Source organism: Takifugu rubripes, chromosome 2 (genome assembly GCF_901000725.2).
Source record: "Takifugu rubripes chromosome 2, fTakRub1.2, whole genome shotgun sequence".
Taxonomy (NCBI): domain Eukaryota; kingdom Metazoa; phylum Chordata; class Actinopteri; order Tetraodontiformes; family Tetraodontidae; genus Takifugu; species Takifugu rubripes.
In genome coordinates this window covers 2,938,692-2,958,525 of record NC_042286.1, presented here as the reverse complement: position 1 = coordinate 2,958,525, position 19,834 = coordinate 2,938,692, and the positions used below count along the sequence as shown (strand labels likewise).

General features: G+C 44.8%; 4 protein-coding genes across 6 annotated transcripts; 2 read left to right on the top strand and 2 right to left on the bottom strand.

The window, feature by feature from the left end:
* Positions 1-24: 24 nt before the first annotated feature.
* utp25 (UTP25 small subunit processor component) lies at positions 25-5,202 on the bottom strand. The gene is made up of 12 exons (XM_003962315.3): positions 4,974-5,202; positions 4,825-4,864; positions 4,430-4,610; positions 4,121-4,345; positions 3,470-3,558; positions 2,985-3,389; positions 2,631-2,847; positions 2,341-2,543; positions 1,571-1,753; positions 1,314-1,423; positions 958-1,203; positions 25-464 (listed from the first exon to the last, which is right to left on the bottom strand). The coding sequence occupies exons 1-12, from the start codon at positions 5,072-5,074 to the stop codon at positions 206-208; spliced, it is 2,259 nt and encodes a 752-aa protein (XP_003962364.2). The 5' UTR covers positions 5,075-5,202; the 3' UTR covers positions 25-205.
* A 519-nt stretch (positions 5,203-5,721) lies between these two features.
* Positions 5,722-11,226, top strand: LOC101069813 (transmembrane protein 151B-like). Its single transcript, XM_011614654.2, has 4 exons — positions 5,722-5,827; positions 5,915-6,390; positions 6,506-8,018; positions 8,304-11,226. Exons 3-4 carry the CDS (start codon positions 7,935-7,937, stop codon positions 9,711-9,713), a joined length of 1,494 nt encoding a protein of 497 aa, XP_011612956.2. The 5' UTR covers positions 5,722-5,827; positions 5,915-6,390; positions 6,506-7,934; the 3' UTR covers positions 9,714-11,226.
* Positions 11,227-11,658: 432 nt separating this feature from the next.
* On the top strand, positions 11,659-14,034 carry mtres1 (mitochondrial transcription rescue factor 1). Of its 3 annotated transcripts, XM_029833003.1 has the most exons (5): positions 12,315-12,355; positions 12,724-12,794; positions 12,915-13,365; positions 13,474-13,546; positions 13,627-14,034. In XM_029833003.1, the coding sequence occupies exons 1-5, from the start codon at positions 12,330-12,332 to the stop codon at positions 13,807-13,809; spliced, it is 804 nt and encodes a 267-aa protein (XP_029688863.1). In that variant the 5' UTR covers positions 12,315-12,329; the 3' UTR covers positions 13,810-14,034. The 3 variants fall into 3 exon arrangements, with proteins under 3 accessions (XP_003962362.2, XP_011612756.1, XP_029688863.1); XM_003962313.3 differs by lacking the exons at positions 12,315-12,355; positions 12,724-12,794 and adding an exon at positions 11,659-12,268; XM_011614454.2 differs by lacking the exons at positions 12,315-12,355; positions 12,724-12,794 and adding an exon at positions 12,215-12,268 and having other exon boundaries at positions 12,889-13,365.
* A 1,209-nt stretch (positions 14,035-15,243) lies between these two features.
* Positions 15,244-19,691, bottom strand: bend3 (BEN domain containing 3). Its single transcript, XM_011614415.2, has 4 exons — positions 19,297-19,691; positions 18,667-18,721; positions 18,172-18,345; positions 15,244-17,963 (listed from the first exon to the last, which is right to left on the bottom strand). Exons 2-4 carry the CDS (start codon positions 18,700-18,702, stop codon positions 15,747-15,749), a joined length of 2,427 nt encoding a protein of 808 aa, XP_011612717.2. The 5' UTR covers positions 18,703-18,721; positions 19,297-19,691; the 3' UTR covers positions 15,244-15,746.
* Between the last annotated feature and the right edge of the window lie 143 nt (positions 19,692-19,834).

Genomic DNA, 19,834 nt, shown 5'->3' with positions numbered 1-19,834 from the left:
CCCCAAAAAAAAATCAAATTGGGCACCATCAGAGCACCAGTTTATTACTTAATTTTCAGCTGTTAAGAATAATCAGGCACTGTCGTATGAAATAACATTTTACAGAACCAATGTCCTTCATCAACACATAAAAATATAAACAGATTAAAGTATTTTGTCTGTGTTTATTCTTCTGTAATCATTTACAGCAGATGTCCCACGTGGCTCATCGGGAGCGTTTATCGTCCCCTCCTGTGATAAAGAGGTGAACGGTCTTGTTAGAGTGCAGCATCTGTCCGGCTCGCTGCGTTCCAGTGATGGCGGCTAACTTGTGGGCATCGTAACGGGAGTAAATGGTGGTGCAGGTCCAGCTGGCCTCTTCCCCCTGCCCCCCTGCCGCCAGCATGTTACAAACCTCGCTGTAGAAGTGGGGGAAGGATGGTAGTCCATAAAATATTAAGTTATGGATCCCTTTAATGGTGTACCTTAAGAGAGAACAGAACCGAAAGACGGGCCGGGATTAGAAACGCTCACAGAAGAGGATACTGGAACCTGTCCAAGCCCCATATCGGAGATCTTGGGAGTGTTTGGGGCTTTGGTGCCCTGCTAATGGGCAAATCGGCAGAGCTCTGAAGGTGTCCTAGCAGCTACCCGCAATTTTGTCCAACTCGGGGGTCAACCAGAACCCCCTGCTTCTCAACCACAGACTGAGCTACCGCCAGAAGAAAATGATAGAAACCACCATCTCTTGTAAAACAAAGACATAACCTTACTGAATGTAGTGTTGACTGGCTTGTGCAGCCTCTCTACAACATTTCATCTACGCTGTTCAGATCAATTTATATGCCATAACAGACAGGAATGTGAAATCTGAGGTTTAACTGATCAGGATTAAATGTCTGTTTCTTTTTTAGGTTGCTATGGAGATCAGCTGTGTTCCTCTACTTACTAACCAAGCAATCTCTTCCAAAAACTGACCTCTTGTAGAAGTGGAAGCGTTCAGTGAAGAGCACAAACTGCTTATTTCCTCTCTGGAAGAAGTGTCTGGCCCGGGACACCTCTGATCTGCTGGAATACTCGCAGATGCTGGCAAAATCCAGTTCTTCTTTCTTCATGTAATTGCGCAACCGGACGTAGTCAAAGTAAGATGGGATGTAGATGAGAGTGTGGGACATGGCTGAGTCCCTGTACTGAGGCAGCACTTTATCTAAAAAGAACTGAAACCTAGAAGTTTGGGAGGGCAACAGGAAAAACAGAGAGATGTAGTTTGGTGGGATCAACCAGTTCAAATGTAATAGCAACAGACTTATGATTCACCTTTACTAAGATCTTACCGAGCATCTTGGTCCATGAAGCTGTCAGCTGAGAACATTTGAAATATATGAGGGAGCTGGACCAAAACCTGGCAGATGGAGCCTGTTTTGGGCATGTTCTTAGTAGAAATCTGAGATTATAAAATAAAACACAAAGCGTATGTTTAAAAAGAGACACAGTCAAAGAAAAGCAATTAATGTCACTTTACATTTAAAAGGTTTTGTTTTGTGGGACAGCTTTACCGACATTCACATCTAAATGGAGGAGATAACGGTACCTGTCCTCGGTAGTTGGCACAGTGTTTTGTGAGGATGCTGTTGATCTGTGGGTCTTGGATAGAGCTGAACACTAGTGTCTGCCGATAGTGCCTGGCCCAGTTGTTGAGGTTCCACATTCTCACCCGGGAGAAGTCCACTCCATGGGCGTCAAGCGGCTGCAGGTTCAGGTGCTTCATCACATGCTGGAAGACAAAAGTCCATCAACTGCAAACTGCTTGTGGAGGCCATTCAACCACTTGGCTATTTGGAAGTAAATGTGCTCATTTTAAATGATATTAAATGGCATTAAATAGAGAAGCTTTATAGTCAAATAAGCATGTAAGCTTTTGATGACCTCATCTATGAAAAACAATAGCACCATCTAGTGGACAAAATAAACGATCACTATTGCTCCAGTTCACGTCTGCAAATTATGTGACAAAAGATCGGTACTTGACGTGTATATATTGATACATTGCCATACAAAATTAATCAATATTGTCCTCTAAAGATGCCCCCACCCCTTAACATCTGTATTCATGGATCATTATGAGTGGAGACTACAGAACCATGTCTGTTGCGTGTTAGGATGCAAAGTTTTCACTTGATAGTTTGAGTATGAATTTACAAACTTTGAAGAAACACTTTTGAGACCATAAAATAGCCAAAAAACTGTTCAATTTACTAAAATGTTTATCTAAGACACATTGTTGCTGCATTTTAACTGCCATGTCCTTCCCAGCAGTAAATCAAACAGGCGTTCACACACTGAACTGGTGTGTGTTCTTACCAAGACGTGCTCCCAGTTCTGCATGAGGAAGACGTCTGCTTGCTCCAGCACCAGCAGCTCAATAGAAGACAGAAAGTCAAAGTCCCTCTTCTTTTCTCCTTCTGCCCCCACCACCGTTCGCAGGCCGAGTGGAGAAGCAATAATGATGTCTGATGAGTAGAAGGGGGAGTACAGACGAATGCTGCTCCTCACGATAGAGATGCCTGGTGAGTGCAGAGCACAGCGATAATTAGACTCAGACTGGAAAACTCACAGCGAATCAGGCAGTGGCTCGACTTTCTCCTCTCCACCTATTCTGAAGTGATCGTCCACATTTCCGGAGAAAATGGCGCGGTAGTCATCTGGTCGTTGCAGGTTGGGTGGCTTATCGTCCTCGTCCTCTCCAAACTCGTCTTTGAACCTTTTCTTGTTGTTGACCACAATCTTCTTGCCTTTAGACTCCATAAGGCTTATGAGCGTCTGGACGATTTGGAGAGCTCCGCCACGAAATGGGACGAGAATGAGGACCTTGTGATCATTTTTAAAAATAGAAGACTTTCATTAGAAAAAAAAGCCTTTTTAGAGTTCACGTGATGGTGACACATCTTAAGATATGTGATCCTGGCAGCTGGAGATCAGGCCTAAAATAAAATAAAGCTCTTTACCTTGGGCCGGGTCAGTCCCTGATCTCTGGGTTCCTCCTCCAGTCCAGCTCCAGGTTTGGTCTTCTGATCTCTGAGCTGAGCGTTGTGAGCTAGGACCTGGGAGTTGGCCTTCAGGACGTGATTGAGAATGTGGAGACAGTATGCGCTCCGAACCTGTGGGCCCTGCTTCAGAGGACACACCTCTGGGTAGTAAAGGTCCTTGTAAGTCCCCATAGCAGCGAGTAGTTCCAGTTGTAGCGGGCTGGTTTCCTCGTTTGCACCTTTAGAACTGGACATCTGATTTAGAGTCTTCCAGCGTGTCTCCAAAAGTTTATGCCAAGCAGGGAGTTTTGTGTCTTTTTGAGGGCCGATGGATCCAAACTTGTCCAGAGGTTTTGTAACGAGTAAAGTTCCCAATTTCGGCCACTAAAATTGACAGAAGCAACGACAGTGAAATAAGCAAACTCTTAAAAAATAGATTCTAGATTTGAACAGTGATGTAATACCGGGATCTGAGTCTTTGCTTTGCAGTCGGATGTTAGAATCTGAACATCCTCCTCACTGAGTTCACTGTCCAAATGTTGTGAAAACACATCTGCAAAGAAAATGTGAAGAAAAAGGTTGAATAGAAAAATCAACGGCTGGTGTAAATCCTGCTGATATGACGTTGACTGGAAGCATAAAAACTACATGGGTTGGAACAGTTGGAATTCTTTCTTTATTTTTCCTATTTTCTGCACAGTTACCAGAGCAGCAACATTCCTTCCCATCCAGGTTGAGTTCAGTTGGACCATGATTCATTGGGATGAGAGGGACTGCGGAGTAAAGGTACAAGGGCCAACTAGTGCTCAGCATCTCTGCGGGCTCCTTCAAGACTGTTGGAAAACCACCTCCAGAGGCAGGAATCAAAGCGAAGGGTGGCTTTTTCCAAGGATCCACAAAATGCTTTGCTATTTCACACTTTGTTCTTTTCTACTTAAATCCATTTGTGGTTTTTATGGCTTCAGTGTAAATCTACACAGTAAATAGTTATGAAAATAAAGGAAAACCATTAAATGAGGAGGTGTGTCTGGTTATTGTTGTGGATGAATAGAATATTTTAGCCCGTTTGCAATAGTTTCCTTGTTGTGAATCGGATCATGTAGGTGTGGATTTACCTGAGCTGTCTTTCTGCTCTGGAGTTCTGTCTTCTTCTTTTTCTTCATCCATGAAGTTAGTCTCCAGACAGAACTGAGACTCGTGCTCTTCGTCGATAAACTCTTCTACCTCATTTCTTCCTTCTTGCACCATCGTACTCAAAGGCTCCTCTGCATCTTGTTCAACGGCCTTTTCTTCATCTGAACTTTGACCCTCGTCAGGCTCACCATCTCCGTTGCTGTCCGCTATAACAAAAAGCAAAAGCTCACATTGGTTGACTGCAAAATGTTCAACGCTGCTTTCATTGTGTTGGAGTTCAAAGAGCCCACCTTCCTCCAGAAGCTCCTCTTCCTCCTCTTCACTCTCACTGCTCTCTTCACTCAGTTCCTTACTGGTGGGCTGGCTGAGGGTTGAGAGAAGTTTCTGGTAGGCTGTTTTCTGCTCTGGCTCCTCTTCTTCCTCCTCGTCTTGCTTATAAGGATCAGCATCAAAGTGCTCTGGGCTTGGTGGCTGGAACACCACATGCACAACAGCATCACTATATATTCAGATCTTAGTAGTAGTGTGTATTTCAGTTGCCACAATGTATGTATGCATGCCTTTAATTTGTTGGAATGTAATTACTGATGATTATTTATCATTTGACTGCAGTGTCATGTTGTTTAGTCACTACAATCGTTATTTTCATATTTCAAAACTTGAACTTTGTCACAGTGTCACTCACCAGTTCAACTATTTCTGTCCGTTCAGATCTTTCATTTACACTGCAAGGAAACACAAATAACACTTGGTTGTTCAACAGCTTTAAAATGTATTACATCTAGTTCTTTACATTAAGCTATATTTAGCTTAATAGCTTATTGTTTTGCTTACGCGTCATGAAACGGGTGCTCCTCTCCAAATTCTTTCAGGTGTTTCTTCTGTTTTTTGGTTAAATTGGCCAGAAGCTCCTTATTCTGTCTTCTTTTCCCCATGTTGATACCATGCGTCTGTTCTTCTTCTTCGTTGTCGATTGTTGTGAGGTACTCTAGCGACAGTAATACTGTCACCTAGAGGCCGACAGGTGAACTACAATCTTGCTGTTCGCTTCTTACAAGCGTCACTGGGGAATTCTGCTAGAAATGCTTGGAAAAACGGTACCTATAGAACACAAAAACGGTACCTATAGAACACAAATCACAATAGCTATAATACATATATTTATTGCTTTCTATCAATGTTAATGTCAATAAAATATGCAATAAATTCGATTTCTAAACCCGTTTTTTCGTAGTTTAGATACATTCCATTGTGTTCTTTACACACGCACGCACAGAATGTGGTGTTTTGTGCATTTGCACAGTCAGTTTGAGTAAGTAAGAAAAACTAAGCAAAGCATTTTTTTTTTTTGTTCAAACCACTGGCTTCCTAAACACCAGTGATGGCTTCAACACAAAATCAATATCGTTTTCTTGCTGCTCTGCAACAGTGAGCTTTTCTGCTGCCTGGAAAGTGATTGCAAGCTAATGCCCCTCTTACTTTAAGGACCGATGAGCTTGAAGTGCACAAAAGGGTGTGTGTGCTTCACAGCAGCATTGTTTGGACACATATCTAAGACAGGCTCGGGCGTCCATGGGTTTTGAAACTCACCTTTATAAATTATTGAAAGCGGTCATATAAGTTACTGTTTGCTCCCTGTGGCTGTTGCCATGGCAGCTTCATCTATTATGGAACACTTTGGTGTCAGGGTTTGTAGCCAGAGTACTTTTAGTTCATTTTGACACATCAAAGCGGGACAATATTGTCTGCTAATTATATCACTAATGTCACAGCAGCAAGGAGCATAACCAGCTTCCCCGAGAGGAATGAGAGCCATGTGAGTCATTGCTGTGTAACAATGGAGGAGCCACACTGGAAAAAAGAGAAAGAAAAGGCTGGAAAAACAGTGAGGTTCCGAGTAGCAGCTGCCAACAGCGGCCGGGTCTTGGCGGAGGTATTCAAGGATGAAACAGCCTGGTGTGCTTCACTGTCAGACTCTGCAGCCTCCGAGCAAAGCAGCCATGCAGGCGCAGAGCAGGGGAGTCCACATCCCACCGGGGAGGCCAACAGCCACCTAAACGGGCTTGGGGCGGCCCAGGACGAGAACGGCGGTGAAGCCGATGACCTGCTTTTGTATGCTAGTGCCAAGAGAGAGAAGCTGTTCAGCAACAAGAGGATCAACATCTGCAGCAAGAATGGGACCATCAGAGGAGTGAGAAACAAAGTGAGTGCGGGACAGGTGCTTTTCAACAACCTGTCCAACGTGTATCCTGTAAGTAGCGCTGGTTTTGTTCCATTAAATGGATATATTTACATCAAGAAACAAAGTAGAGACTGTAATGTTTCTGTCATAATCCTTTTTTCCCATAATCAATCTTTATCAACAGAAAAGAAGACCTTGGGAAAAGTAGTCAACAGTTCAGATATTACCCACATGAAGGCCTGTTACTGAGGATACGCTTATGTTTCCACCATGATTCTATACATTTATCGTTGATCTCATCTGCTATAATATGAAACATGTGATTTTTGATCCTTTAATATAAGAAACACGTCTTAAAATCCACGCATTTATCCAATGGATGACAACATTAAAACAAAACAATAAAAAGTAAAATCAGACCGTCAGTTCAAACAGCCTTTGAGGGTGTTTTTGTAACTTTTTTGAGACGTTGCCCAAATAATGCTGGAAAATTCAGGTGATGTTAACGACATTCTTGTGTGCACATACCATTTTGTGATTTTTAAAATGTATTTTTTACTAATCTTAATGTCACGTGTTCTTTTTTTATTCCATAACGTGCATAATGTTTTGATATATTTCGTGAACAATAAATTTTGCCTGGTAAATGCCTGGTGCTTCATTGTTTAATGTCTTTATTAAATCAGTTTATACATGTTGTGGCTCCCTACTGATATTACACTACTGATTACATTAAATCAAATATTATTTGGTTCCTTGATTCAATTGAAAACAAGCAAAATTCTCAATACTGTTACAACAATATGACGCAACCATTCACAGCAGCATGAATCTACATTACAGACGTTCATATATTGTGAAAGATTCGTGTATAGAAATGTTCCTCATATCATTTCAAACGTTGCTTTTCATGATTTGGTTGAGCTTTGTCTTTATAAAACATTTTAAAACGTGGCCTCCGGGGACACAAGTGTGGCTGCTTTTTACGCTCACAATCGCAAAATCCCTCCGCCAAACGGGCCCTCGCTGGTGGAAATCAACAACCCAAGTTTTCATCTCAGATTGAAGGAAAATCTCCCCGTCGCAGCCCGATCCTCCCCGGAAGCCCGGCGCAGTGGAGCAGAACAGATCCTTCCACCTGCCTCAGCCGAGCGCTGCGTCGCGTCCGGCTCTGCGTAAAGGCGCCTCCACCTCCCTGCACACGCCGATACGGACACCAGCTGCGGGAGCGGGGAGGGGGGCAGGACACGCTCATTTTACAATGACCAACAGGCTAATAGAAAAAAACATCCCCTCCGATCCTGTTACTGCGGCACCGACAGCCAATCCGTACAACGCGGGATGCAGCCTCTCTAGTCAGACGCCCAACCCTCTCCGTCGTTCTACCCCCTTCCTATTCACCAGAGATTTCTCCTTTATTTAGGTTTCAGTGAGTTAAACGCCCCCCCCCCCCCCACCTCATCCCGTCGTCTCAGGCGTTCCATAGGGTGGAGTAGCTCAAAATGGAGACAGATGTGATGCACGTCTGAGGCACACGCTCGTCTTGCTCGAGGGACTCTGCAGAAGCGCGGCAGTGACATCTCCCACGCCCTGAGATCATCAGCTCCAGCATCATGTCCCCGCCAGCATCAGCTGCCACGGCCAGCGAGACCAGCACCGCCACCACCACCGTCTTCGAGGAGGAAAGCAGAGAGGAGGTACGTTGTAGTCTCCAGTATCACCTGCCTGTATCTCAGATGGTTTATGTGTAGCCTTCCACATATGCTAGTTCAGCACACGCGCCGAGGTGGTTTGATGCTGTTCCCAGCATTGTGTCTTGTGTTCAATCACCGGCTGTGGAGGGTGATAAGCTCTGATTCTGTGTCTCCCCAACGTTGGCTCGACCCCTCGGCGGGAGCCTCGCCACTCTGAGACGACGGCGGGCAAAATATCTCATCTGAAGGTCCGATTCATTTCCATGTGTGTTTGTTTTGACTCCATAGCAACGGCCCCTCAAGCAGTCGCTGAGCAAGTCGCTCTGCCGAGAGAGTTTCTGGAAATGCCTGCTGCTCTCCGTCCTCATGTACGGCTGCATGGGCGCGATGGTGTGGTGTCACGTGACCGAGGTGACCCGTCTCACCTTTGACAGCGCCTTTAAGGGGAAATCCATGATGTACCACGACAGCCCCTGCTCCGACGGCTACATCTACATCCCCCTGGCCCTGCTGGGCATGCTCTATTTAGTCTACCTGGTGGAGTGCTGGCACTGTCATGTGAAAAACGAGCTGCAGCACAAAGTAGACGTGGAGGGAATCTACGAGCGCATCCAAAGAATGCAGCAGGCTAAGCCCTGCATCTGGTGGAAGGCCATCAGTTACCACTACGTGCGGCGGACGCGGCAGGTCACGCGCTACCGCAACGGAGACGCTTACACCAGCACTCAGGTATACCACGAACGGGTCAACACTCACGTGGCCGAAGCTGAATTTGATTACAGCCACTGTGGCGTGAAAGACGTCTCCAAACAGCTACTGGGGCTGGAGAAGTGTGCGCTCACAAAGATGCGCTTCACCAAGTGCTTTAGCTTTGCTAACGTGGAGTCTGAGAATTCCTACCTGACGCAGAGAGCGAGGTTTTTCACTGACAACGAGGGCCTGGACGACTACATGGAGGCCCGGGAAGGCATGCACCTGAAAAACATCGACCTCAAGGAGTATGTGATGGTCCTGTGCGATCCGGACCACCACCCCTGGTATCTGTCCCACTACGTCTTCTGGTTCGCCTCGTTCCTCACTTTCTCCTGGCCTCTCAGAGTCTTCACCGAGTACCACACGGCTTACGTCCACTATCGAGTCGAGAAGCTCTTCGGGAACGATTACGTCCCCGTGACGCCCTGTGACGATCGACCTTACTGGCGCCGGATCCCTCGAGTCAACACCATCGACAGCACGGAACTGGAATGGCACATCCGGTCCAACCAGCAGCTGGTGCCCAGCTACTCCGAGGCCGGCCTGATAGACCTGGCCCAGCGCCCCTCCAATTTCAGCGGGATACGTCAGAACTGCGAGCGCTGCCACCGAGCCATCAGCTGCTCCTCGGTATTCTCCAGGAGCGCCGTGAGCATCTGTACCGGCGCCAGCTCCCGCATCCCCTTCAGCAGTAGTCGCTTCTCCTTAGCGCGACGCTACGGCTCCCAGCGCAGCTGCTTCTGGAGGAGCGGCAGCTTGGACGACCAGGAGAGTCCCAGTGAGAACACCCGCTGCCTGTCAGAGCGCCTCAACACAGACGACGAAGGACCCCCGGACTATGAGGACGCCCTTTGCTACCCGGTGCTGATCGTCCACTGCAGCGAGAACTGCCACAACCACAGGTCGTTCCACAGGAACGGCTCTTGTGTGGAGACTTCCTTATGACTATGCAGTGACTGACAGTCACGTTGGCCCAATAGGAACATCACAGATGTGAAAGGGCAGACTGGTGAATGTGTGATTCAAGCAATAAGGCAGAAGAATTAGCGCAGAGCAAAGTGGACGCAAATATCAAGTCTGCCTGGCTGACCACGAAATCCATGCAGAGGAGGACTGTTACACTGTACATGACCACAGCTGAAGGTGAAGCTGCAGTTACCTCACAGAATCTTTTTCAAAAGCCACGTAAACAAAAGAAATAAAAGAAATATATCTGCTTTTCAGCTTAATCTCAGTTGCAAAAAACAACAGAAATAATTGCCAAGTTCAGACTATTTATAAGCATTCCATCCTTTCAAAACAGAAGAAAATCATATACATGTCTCGCCTCTTCATTTCGCAGCGATACATCGGTCACTATGGCAACCTGCAGCCAATGTGACGGAGATCTGTGAAAGGATTCAGCAAGCGTAAAAATTGGAATTGTGTTTTGTTTGTGTCAGTCGTTTTCTGAATTTACTGGAATATCATTTGACAACAGCAAAAAAGATTGAACAATTATAATTATAATAATTGTGTGTGTTGGTTTAGTGATGTAATGAGAGTGAAATCATTGTGGTGGTGTCTTGAATGAGGAAACGGACTGATGGCGGATGCTGGTGCTACATGTTTACACTACAGAGCAGTTTAGATGCACAATTGAGTTCATTACTTTGGACTGAGCCTAATGTGTCACTTCTGTTACCTGTAAAAGCGTTTCAGACCTAGCACTGAGTGTCCTTTAAAACAAAAACGACTATAAAGCCTGGATGCTTTATGCTACATTTGTTTGCACATTGTTTTTACTTTTTTCATGACCAATAACTGCCACATATCAACATGTGTCTTATTGTGATGAGACGTATTTCTTTCTACATTTCTTTCCGATGCAGGAGGCTAATATGGGATTGAGAAGATAAGAGCCTGTGTGTAGACAAAGCCAGATCATTAAATCCATGCACATATTCTTTTTCTCGTTTGACGAGTTTTCCAGGCAGTTTATGCAAGGATGTACTGTAAATACATTTTTGGTTATATGTGAACATGATGCAAGGTTAATGATAATTTTATATCATCTCAATTACTGTACATGAATAAACCCTTGTAGTTTCAATAATAAAGTGACACTAGTATTATGCACTTGAGGTGACACTTTTATTGCAGTGACCATGAATGCTAATGTAAATTCCCTCATAATATTAACATGTGCTAGATGGGGTATTGTACATTCACAAGAATGTACCCGACGAGGAATGAAAAGAGCACTCAAAACTTCCAGTAAAATACTTAAAAATGTTCTTCTTGGAGGAAAAATTGTATGAATATCTTAAATGAAATGTACTCAAAGTTATGCTGGAAAAACAAATATTGCAATAAATGTATGTTTAAATTAAAACGCGATGTTGGACTAGATCCCTAGAGCTGATTGATTTACATATCAATTCATTTAATTTCTGTTGAAAATTCAGTTATATTAATGGACTTTACACCACATGTATTAGGATGCACTACTGCTGTGATACTGCACGCATTATTATTTTGGATCGTTTTTGTACTACAATTTGATACTTGTCGTACAGCATTCACGTAGCTTTAGTTGAATTGAAATACACTGAATTTTACTAAAGTGAATTGTTTTTTTTTTTTAAGACATTTATTTTTATTTTCTTGATGCCTCCTTATCTCTAACGGTAACATTCGGTTTCCTTAAAAGCAGTTCGCATCCTCTACGGCAGGTGGCAGCACCGCTGTATTTCTGTGTACAAAGTGACCCTCGGGACAGAGTGTGAGGAAGAGCTCACCCAAAGAACATCTAATCACATAAGTGGATTTGCTCATGAGTTGATTGCAATATTATCACACTGCAGTAGTTTCATCATAACACCAAGAAGTCAATCATCACTGATTCAGTAGCAGCCTTAAATATTAAAATAGTTACCGAGATCTAGTGATAAATGTAATCACAGAATATGGGAAATGTGCAGGGACATGGTTTTGTGTTGTGATGGTTTGGACCCCAACACACCTGGGGATTTTAAGGAAAGTCAGGGCAGGCAACGTGGCAAAAGAAGCATTTAAGAGGAGCACTGTTTAAATTAAATGATCAAAGTCCGAGGACAGGAGCATTGTGTGGGAGGGGGGGAAGCCAACGAACATTGGAAAGAGGGTCAACGGAAGGAACAGAAAGTTGCAGGTAGCATTTACAAGGATCAGGATCGCTGACAGTAACTTAAACAAACCTCTACACATGTGGGGAAACATCCAACTGTGCTATGCGAGTATTGTCAAGGACCAGAGACAGCAAGATATGCAAATTATGTAGCGGGTTCAGGTGGGAGGAAAGACGTTTTAACATTTTAAAAAAAAATCTCTATGGGGTCTATTAAAAACGGATTTAATGAGAAACCTGGGAGAACCGGAAGGTGGCAGTAATGCAACTTAACAGATGCCAACTGGCATCAACTCCACAGAAGAAGAAGAGACAGGCGACGTCAAATTAGCCATGCGGGGTTACTCAATAGGTGAGCGATCTACCACTTTGTCTTATATGACATAAAATCATTAAATTCATACCATGAAAATATGACCAATGTGCCAAAATTGCCTGTGTACGGTTAGTTGCTAATTAAGTCGTGCATTGTACCAGAACCTTCACCGACAGTTGAGAAGTTTAGCTAGCCTGTATTCAAGGATCCCTTTAACCTCTGTCAAGCACAGGGAGCATTTTATTGACCTATGGAAAATGTAGGAAAATGATGTACACACGCAACGGGCATATTTACACCCTTGTTAATATCCATTTGTTGCCAGGGAAGTTGGAATGGATGTGAAACAATCACATTGGAAATCTTCCAATTATTTTCTTATGCAATGCATTCATTTCCACATTTATTAATCAAACATGCTGCTAAATGTCTGGTCTGAATGGCACAATCGGTACGTACACAGGAAATAATGACGGTCTTTTATTTTGAAGGTGCACAGAAACTTGTCTCAGATGTATTTGTCTCCCAATCCGATATAACCAGACGCCACATTCCTCTAAAAGCATGGACGTTGCATTGTCAAAAGGGATTTTAAGTCATAATATTAATCGTTAAATGAAATGAACAAAGCACTTTATGTCTCTATCTTGCTCAAGTGTCAACATAAATGCTGAATTTGCAGTTACTGGCTGGAGCACCAGTATGAAGAGGCTGGTGGTGCACGCACTCGCCATGAGGCAGCTGGGAAGGTTGAATCCCCACCACATCATCGCTACGGGATACGGACCTTGGCAGACCGAATGGTGCCCCAGAGCCATCCACGTACGGCAGCTGTGGGGCTGCGCAGCGATCCCAGCACTCGGCTCTCACAGACCTGCTCCTTGTGGCAGAGACTCGGCGGGGGCTTGGCCTCTCCATCATCTGAGGTTTAAAAGCAACAAGAAGAAAGGTTCCGCTAAGACAACAAGTGAGGAAGACGAGGAGGACGATGAAGTGCATCCGGAGGACAGTGACTACGAGGACGATGCGGATGAGAACTCAAACCTCCCTAAAGACTATAAGGATGTTGAGAAGAACGTGCAGTCCTTTCGCTATGACGTCATCATGAAAGCTGGCCTGGACTTGGCGCGCAAGTAAGTTCGCCTGATCCAAACCACGTTATTGTTTGGCAGGTACCGCATGTAAGACCAAAGCTTTGTAGCAATGGCCCTGTTTCAAAGAAGCTTCTTGTCTCGCGGCAGTAAGATCGAGGACGCCTTCTATGACAACAAACTCCGGCTAAATGGACAAAGACTGATCAAAAAAAGCAAAACCGTAAGTGTCGGCGCCAGAACTCCACCTCCTCGCTGTGTCCACTTTATAGACCTAATTTCTTTTTGTTTGACTTTACTCAGGTGAAAGTAGGGGACACTTTAGACCTGGTGCTGTCAGAGAACCGTGAAAACAACACCGTCGCCCTCATGAGAGTCGCCCCCCGCAGGGTGTTTGGTGAGACGACGTCCACGGAGAAATACAGGGTTGTCCTGAGGCGATGGAAGTACATAGAGCTGCCCAAGGACGAGGCCTTCAAGTCATGAACGCTAGCAGGGCGGTTTTGGCCATTATGGACCGTAAAAACGACACCTGCAGATGGAGGTGTGGCCTCCGTCACCGAAGGTGGATCTTGGATTATGATTTCAAGGTTACCGCCACATTGGTTGTAGACATACAAGAATGAAATTGTGAAAAAGGTGTTGAAGGATTTTTTTTTTTTTAACCCCACCACCCCGACTTACCCAATAAATGCTGCATGTGAGGATCCAATAGTGGGAAATCTTTTCCTGATGACTGGGCTGAACAAAAGCACATGACGTATTCCGGCAAGGATGAGGTTTCATCTGAAGCATTAACTGCTGGATTAGTCCTCGTATTTAACTGCCGTAATTTCCGGACTATAAGCCGCTACTTTTTTTCCTACACTTTAAACACTGTGACTTATTCTACGGTGTGGCTTATTTATGTTTTTTTTCGTGGCGCACTATCACAACTATTGTGAATCAGTCATTTTTACTAACCCTCATCAACGTGGAAACTACTAGAAGAAAAGGATATGATGCGGCTTTTAAGTTAAAAGCGATCACTCTGGCGGTTGAAGAAAGAAATCGAGTGTAATCTTGGCATACATTACGGTAATCAATGGCGAGAAGGTGGAGACGGCCGCCTGAAGAACTGATCCAAAGCAAAAAGATGACAAAAGCTTTTAGACGTAAATATCACAGGTGGCCCGAGCTTGAGAACCTTCTGGAAGACTGGGTCAACACACACAGAACAGGCAGCCACGGTGTTTCCGCTGTACAAATCAGACGGAAGGCAAAAGCAATCGCCACCGCCATGAAAATAGAAGATTTTAGAGGTGGGCCATCGGGGAGTTTTAGATTGTTCATTGCTTGAGTAAAAAAGCATAAACAACGTAATTTGTGTGTAGCTGATACAAAGGTGTATTTCAAGGTAGCTGCATTACAGACACCGTTTGAAAAAAAAAGCATAGACACCCGTAGAATATATTTGTTTATGTTGCTAAGCGGATTAAATTAAAAGAAAAGTTAAAAAATCCTGATGTGATGAAATTTGGATTTAAGGTCTCTGTATAAACATACAAGTGAAAGAGTGGCTGTCACTCGTCAGTGACTCGTCTCTTACGGTAATAAAAACATCTACCGTACTGAATGTTTTTGATCTAATTTTTCATAGTACTACGTGGGATACCTGCGGCTTAAAATCCGGTGCGGCTTGTATTAGTACAAAATTGATTTTCTTTCTAAAATTAGATTATGGGGCTTATAATCAGGTGCGCTCTGTAGTCCGGAAATTGCGGTACTCTGTTTTTTCTCACATCATTTTATTGAGGTCGATTTACCGAATGGTTCATACGAATAAAGTTCTGTCTAAGCTGTTTGGTGCTGCCAAACTTGTGAGCGACTTACTGTTAAAAGGCTCTTTTTGCAGATATGAAATGACAGCAGGGACAGTGGTAAAAGTCCAATTGTTATCATGATTTTTATTAGAAATAGTTTATCATGATCCGTAGTCATGTTAAATTGTCTTTACAATATAAACTTCTATAAGAAGGCTTAACATAAGCACATTATTATTAAAACAGTGGCGACACAATGCTACATCATTAACTGCAATGGGAAACTCTCAAATAACTGATTTCATTTTTCCATAGCGTGGGTGCGGTCAATGCTAACAGCTACTGTCGTGGTTATTGTTTTTAAGGCTACTACATTTAAGAACAAAGTGTTAGATAAGCTATGACAGTCTGATAAATAGAAGCAGTTTCACCCTATCCAATATTAGAACTACAGCTCCAACTATTATTGCTGTAGTCAAAAGTTAAAATAGAACTAGATATTACCGAAGACACTCAAAAACAGCTCCGTTTCCTTTGACGTTGGACAGCTTGTAAAAGTTTCAGCTTATATACTGTGCAATCATTTTATGAAAAGTGTTTCCTAAGTGAGAAGTACTGAATCTACGACACAGTGCTCGACCTTTTGGCCTTCTTAAGAATGTCGCACTTCTTGCGATTTGGCCGCCTGCAGCGTTCGTCGATGCTCGGTACGCATTCGTAGTGCCACACCTCTTCTATCTTATCCACAGGATACACCGCCTCCACGTAGTGACGTATCAGTCGCAGCCGCACGGGGTCCAGCTGCTTCTTGTTGCAGGCGCCCGAATGGTTGTACTGCAGGCGCAGGTTCTCCTGCGTGAAGAGTTCGGGGAAGAGGCGCACCAGCAGCCGCGCGGCAAAGTTCCCCACGGAGAGGCTCTGCTGGACGATCTCCCGCACCTCGCTGTCCGAGAGCAGGTAGACGGAAGGGACGGGGAATTCGGGCGTGGACACCGTCAGCTCGTCCAGGGGGATCTTGCAAAAGTCTTTGCTGCTCTTCTCCGGTGGTAAAGAGGGAATCTCGGCTTCTTCTCTCACGCCGTCTGGATGCAGCGGGTTCAGGAGGAAGTCCTGTTCCGAGTCTTGGCCGAACACTCGGCGTTGTTGCGTGTAAGACCTCCGCTGCTCCGTCTCCCGTCTCCGGCACCTTTCGTCCAGTTTGCCGACAAATTCCACCATCCACACTCGGTCGTTGGTGGCCTGCGGGTAAACCAGCTGAACGTAATGGCGGATCAGATTCACCCGAACGGGGTCCAGCTGTTTTTTACCAAGAGAACCGCTGCAGTTGTACTGCTTCCGCGTGTTCTCGTGCGTAAAGAGCTCCGGGAACATTAGCACCAGCAGCCGGGATGCAAAATTCCCGATAGATAAGCTACATTCATAGATATTCTTCAGCTGCTCCCTGGACAAAATGTACTCTTGAGGGACACCGAAGTCCGGAAGAGGAATCTCCAGATTGTCAAAGTCCATAGGTGTGAGGAGAGACTTTTTCGACTTGCGGCTAGGTCTCTCGTAGTCTCCCACTTCTGGGACCGTCATAACGCAAACGTCCTCTGGAAGGTTGACCAGGTCGTAGCTCTCCTCGTTATTGTTATCGGGTTCACTCCCGTTCCCGTTACTGTGAGCGCCCTCCAGCGCGTCCTCCATGTGCTGAATGCATATTTGAAGCCAGCTGTCTTCAGGCACGTCGGGGAAATTAGCTTCCATGTACTTTCTTATTATTTCCATCTTTTCAGAGTCCAAGATTAGCTGCCCCACGCTGCCGAAACTGCTGGAGCCTTCCGGCATTTTCCCTTCTTCGAAAACCTCGGGGAAGAGACGGTGCGTCAGGAAAACAACAAAGTCCTCGGGGGACGAGAACTCGTCCAGCTCCTCCGTGGCTTGCGTATTGAACGGGAGGTCTGGCGGCGTGCTCTGCTGGTGACCCACAGAGATTTGCTCCTCCTGCCCCTGCTCGTTAATAAAGTGATACGTTTGAGGAGCCTCCGCCTTTATCCCCGCGCTGGCGGCCGCCTGCTTCCTGAGCATGCGAGCGCTCTCCATATCCCTCTGAGCCCAGAAGCGGTTAAATAAGTCATTGATCTGAAGGAGGCATTCTTCCTGCCAAACGTCGTTGTTCTTGACCGGAGGGTAGCAGACCTCCACGTAGTTCCGGATGAGCTGTAGATGTAGAGACTCGAGCGTTCTCTTGCTGGCCATGCACTCATGAGAACACTCCCGGGCTTTGAACAGCTCAGGAAAGAGATGCACGAGAAGGCGGCAGCCCAGTTCCCCGGCGCTCGACGTTTGCTCCTTCAGCTGATTCAGCTCATCGCTCGTTAGCAGGTATTCAGGAGGAGGCTGGAAATCGGTCACCAAGTCGACCGGTTTGATCTGCTTCTTTATTCGCATGACCTCCAGCGTTAACAAGTCCACTTTGCTGTGCAACTGCGTCATGCTGGAATTGAGCGTGTTGAGGATGAGAAACATTTTCTCAATCAGCGGATAAAGGCTGGAGTCTTGTGACGAAGACGGACCCAACGTGTCCACCAGGGAGAAGTTGTCCCACGCACCATTATCCACCGAACTTTGGAGCTTGGATGAGAAGATGCCACTGTAGTTGAACTCACTGCCGCCGTGACCGGCTTGCTGCTCCAAATTAGGCGTGTTTCTCTTGTCTGAGATCCGGTGGGAGATGCTGAAAAGAGGCTTTCTGTACGAGACCCTGGACTTTTGTTGGACGCAGTCCCTCTTTTCTCCAGTTGTGGTGAGACACAGCGGCTCGTGCCTGCTGTCCTCTTCTACCAGGAGCCGTCTCATCTGGACAAAACACAAATAACGTTAATTATCCCTCAAATTACACAATGCTAATTGTTTTTGTTGCATTTTACACAGTAAAAAACCTAAATGATCCACCTCAGGAAACAAAGCCTTATAACCAGGTACTTTAATCAGTTTATACACGTCTTTGCATGCTGATATTTTATGAAATCAAAATCAAAAAACCACAAGACGTGTCTTACCTCACCAGAAACCTTGACTCTCTTGCTGCAGGTGGATTTGTTAGTCTGGGGGCCAATCTCTGAGCATGATCGCTTGCCAGTCTCAGAGGCTCCGGGGGATCCTCCTCCAAATCCTTCATCTGGCTTACAAATAGCCAAGTCTTCTGGCTCCTCTTTAAAATCCTGGACATCTTTGTGTTCTAAAAAAAACCAAAACAAAAGAAATTCCTCCTGTAGATGTTTGCCTTTGCTTTGTGTAGTAACACACACAAATCATAATTATCGTATCATAGTTTCAGCACTGACTTCCTTATTAAATTCCTCAACATAAAGTATGCATGTAACCAATATCTTAAAGAATAGTATGCAAAAGGATACAAATGGACCTTCTTTAAAAAACCAATTTAGCTGTGTTTCTCTTTGCTGATCACCTTAGAATCAAAGAACTGAGCTCCATTTACTATCTGTATCCATTTACTATCTTTTAGATGCACAAAGATTCAGTATGTTGCACAAGTTACCTTTCTCAAGCATTGCTTCATTTGGAACAGCTCCATGCTCACTTGAATTCATAGCCTACAGATAATAGAGCAAAAACACTGTCACATAACTTGTGTTTACCCGAATATCACTTAAATCATGTTTACTGCAGTGTCCAATATTAGTGTATGAAGTGATAGTTGGGTGTTATGGACGGTATGACACTACTTTGACAAACAGCAAGATCTTCTGCTTGGGGATAATTAATCAAGACAGTATGACCTAAAGAGACTAATCCATTTTTAAAAAGCACCTGAAATTGTGATTATTGCACGAATAAAGTACTTTGTGTTGTGCTAATGACTCCCCAGAACATCCCACAGTGCGCTAAGTTGCGTCTTAGCTCTCTTCCAGTGTTCATTAAGCTACTTCCTCATTCTTCCTCCAAGAAACACCAACAAGAACCTCTTAACATCGGGGATCCCTGCAGCTTTATCACACAATCGTTGGCCACAGTCCTTTTCTTAGTTATTAAAGCGTTATGTTGCTGTAGCACCGCAACGTTTCGGTGAGTGAATTTTAATGACGCGGCGATGTTTGCGTGCCGTGGACGCGTCGCCGCACTGCCCAGAATAAGCCTTAAATGACCGTGACCGTCGGTGGGAGCTCACCTTCACGGGTCTAAACAATCGTTCGGGATTGTTACCGACGTGCTGGACATGTCTGCAGACTGTCACCGGGCTTTATCTTTACCAAAATGTTCTTCTTGTTGTTGATGTTTTTTTCCCTAGCAGGCTTCTGTTTTCTCGCGTGACGTGACGCTGCGCGCGCCTGTTGTGTCACTTCCGCACAGCTGTGGGCTAAACAAAAAAAAAATTCTTAATAAATTCCACACAACACAAAAATATAGAAAACGAAAAGAAAACAACACATATATCCTGAAATCCAGAATTTGTCATGCAGGAAATGCTACAACAACCGGAAACACTTACTGCATCCGGTCTCGTTTGGAGTTGAACATACTTGCAGGAATTTATGACTGTGTGTATTTATTTGACGGCCATTATAATTTTTCACAGGTAACATTTATTAAAATGTCTATGCTATTTAAATTGTACTGTGTATTCGTGATTTCCGAACACCCGACGTCCGGACATACCGCTATCCTCAAGATATTTGCGTATTGTGTGTTATGTCCTGAACAAATTG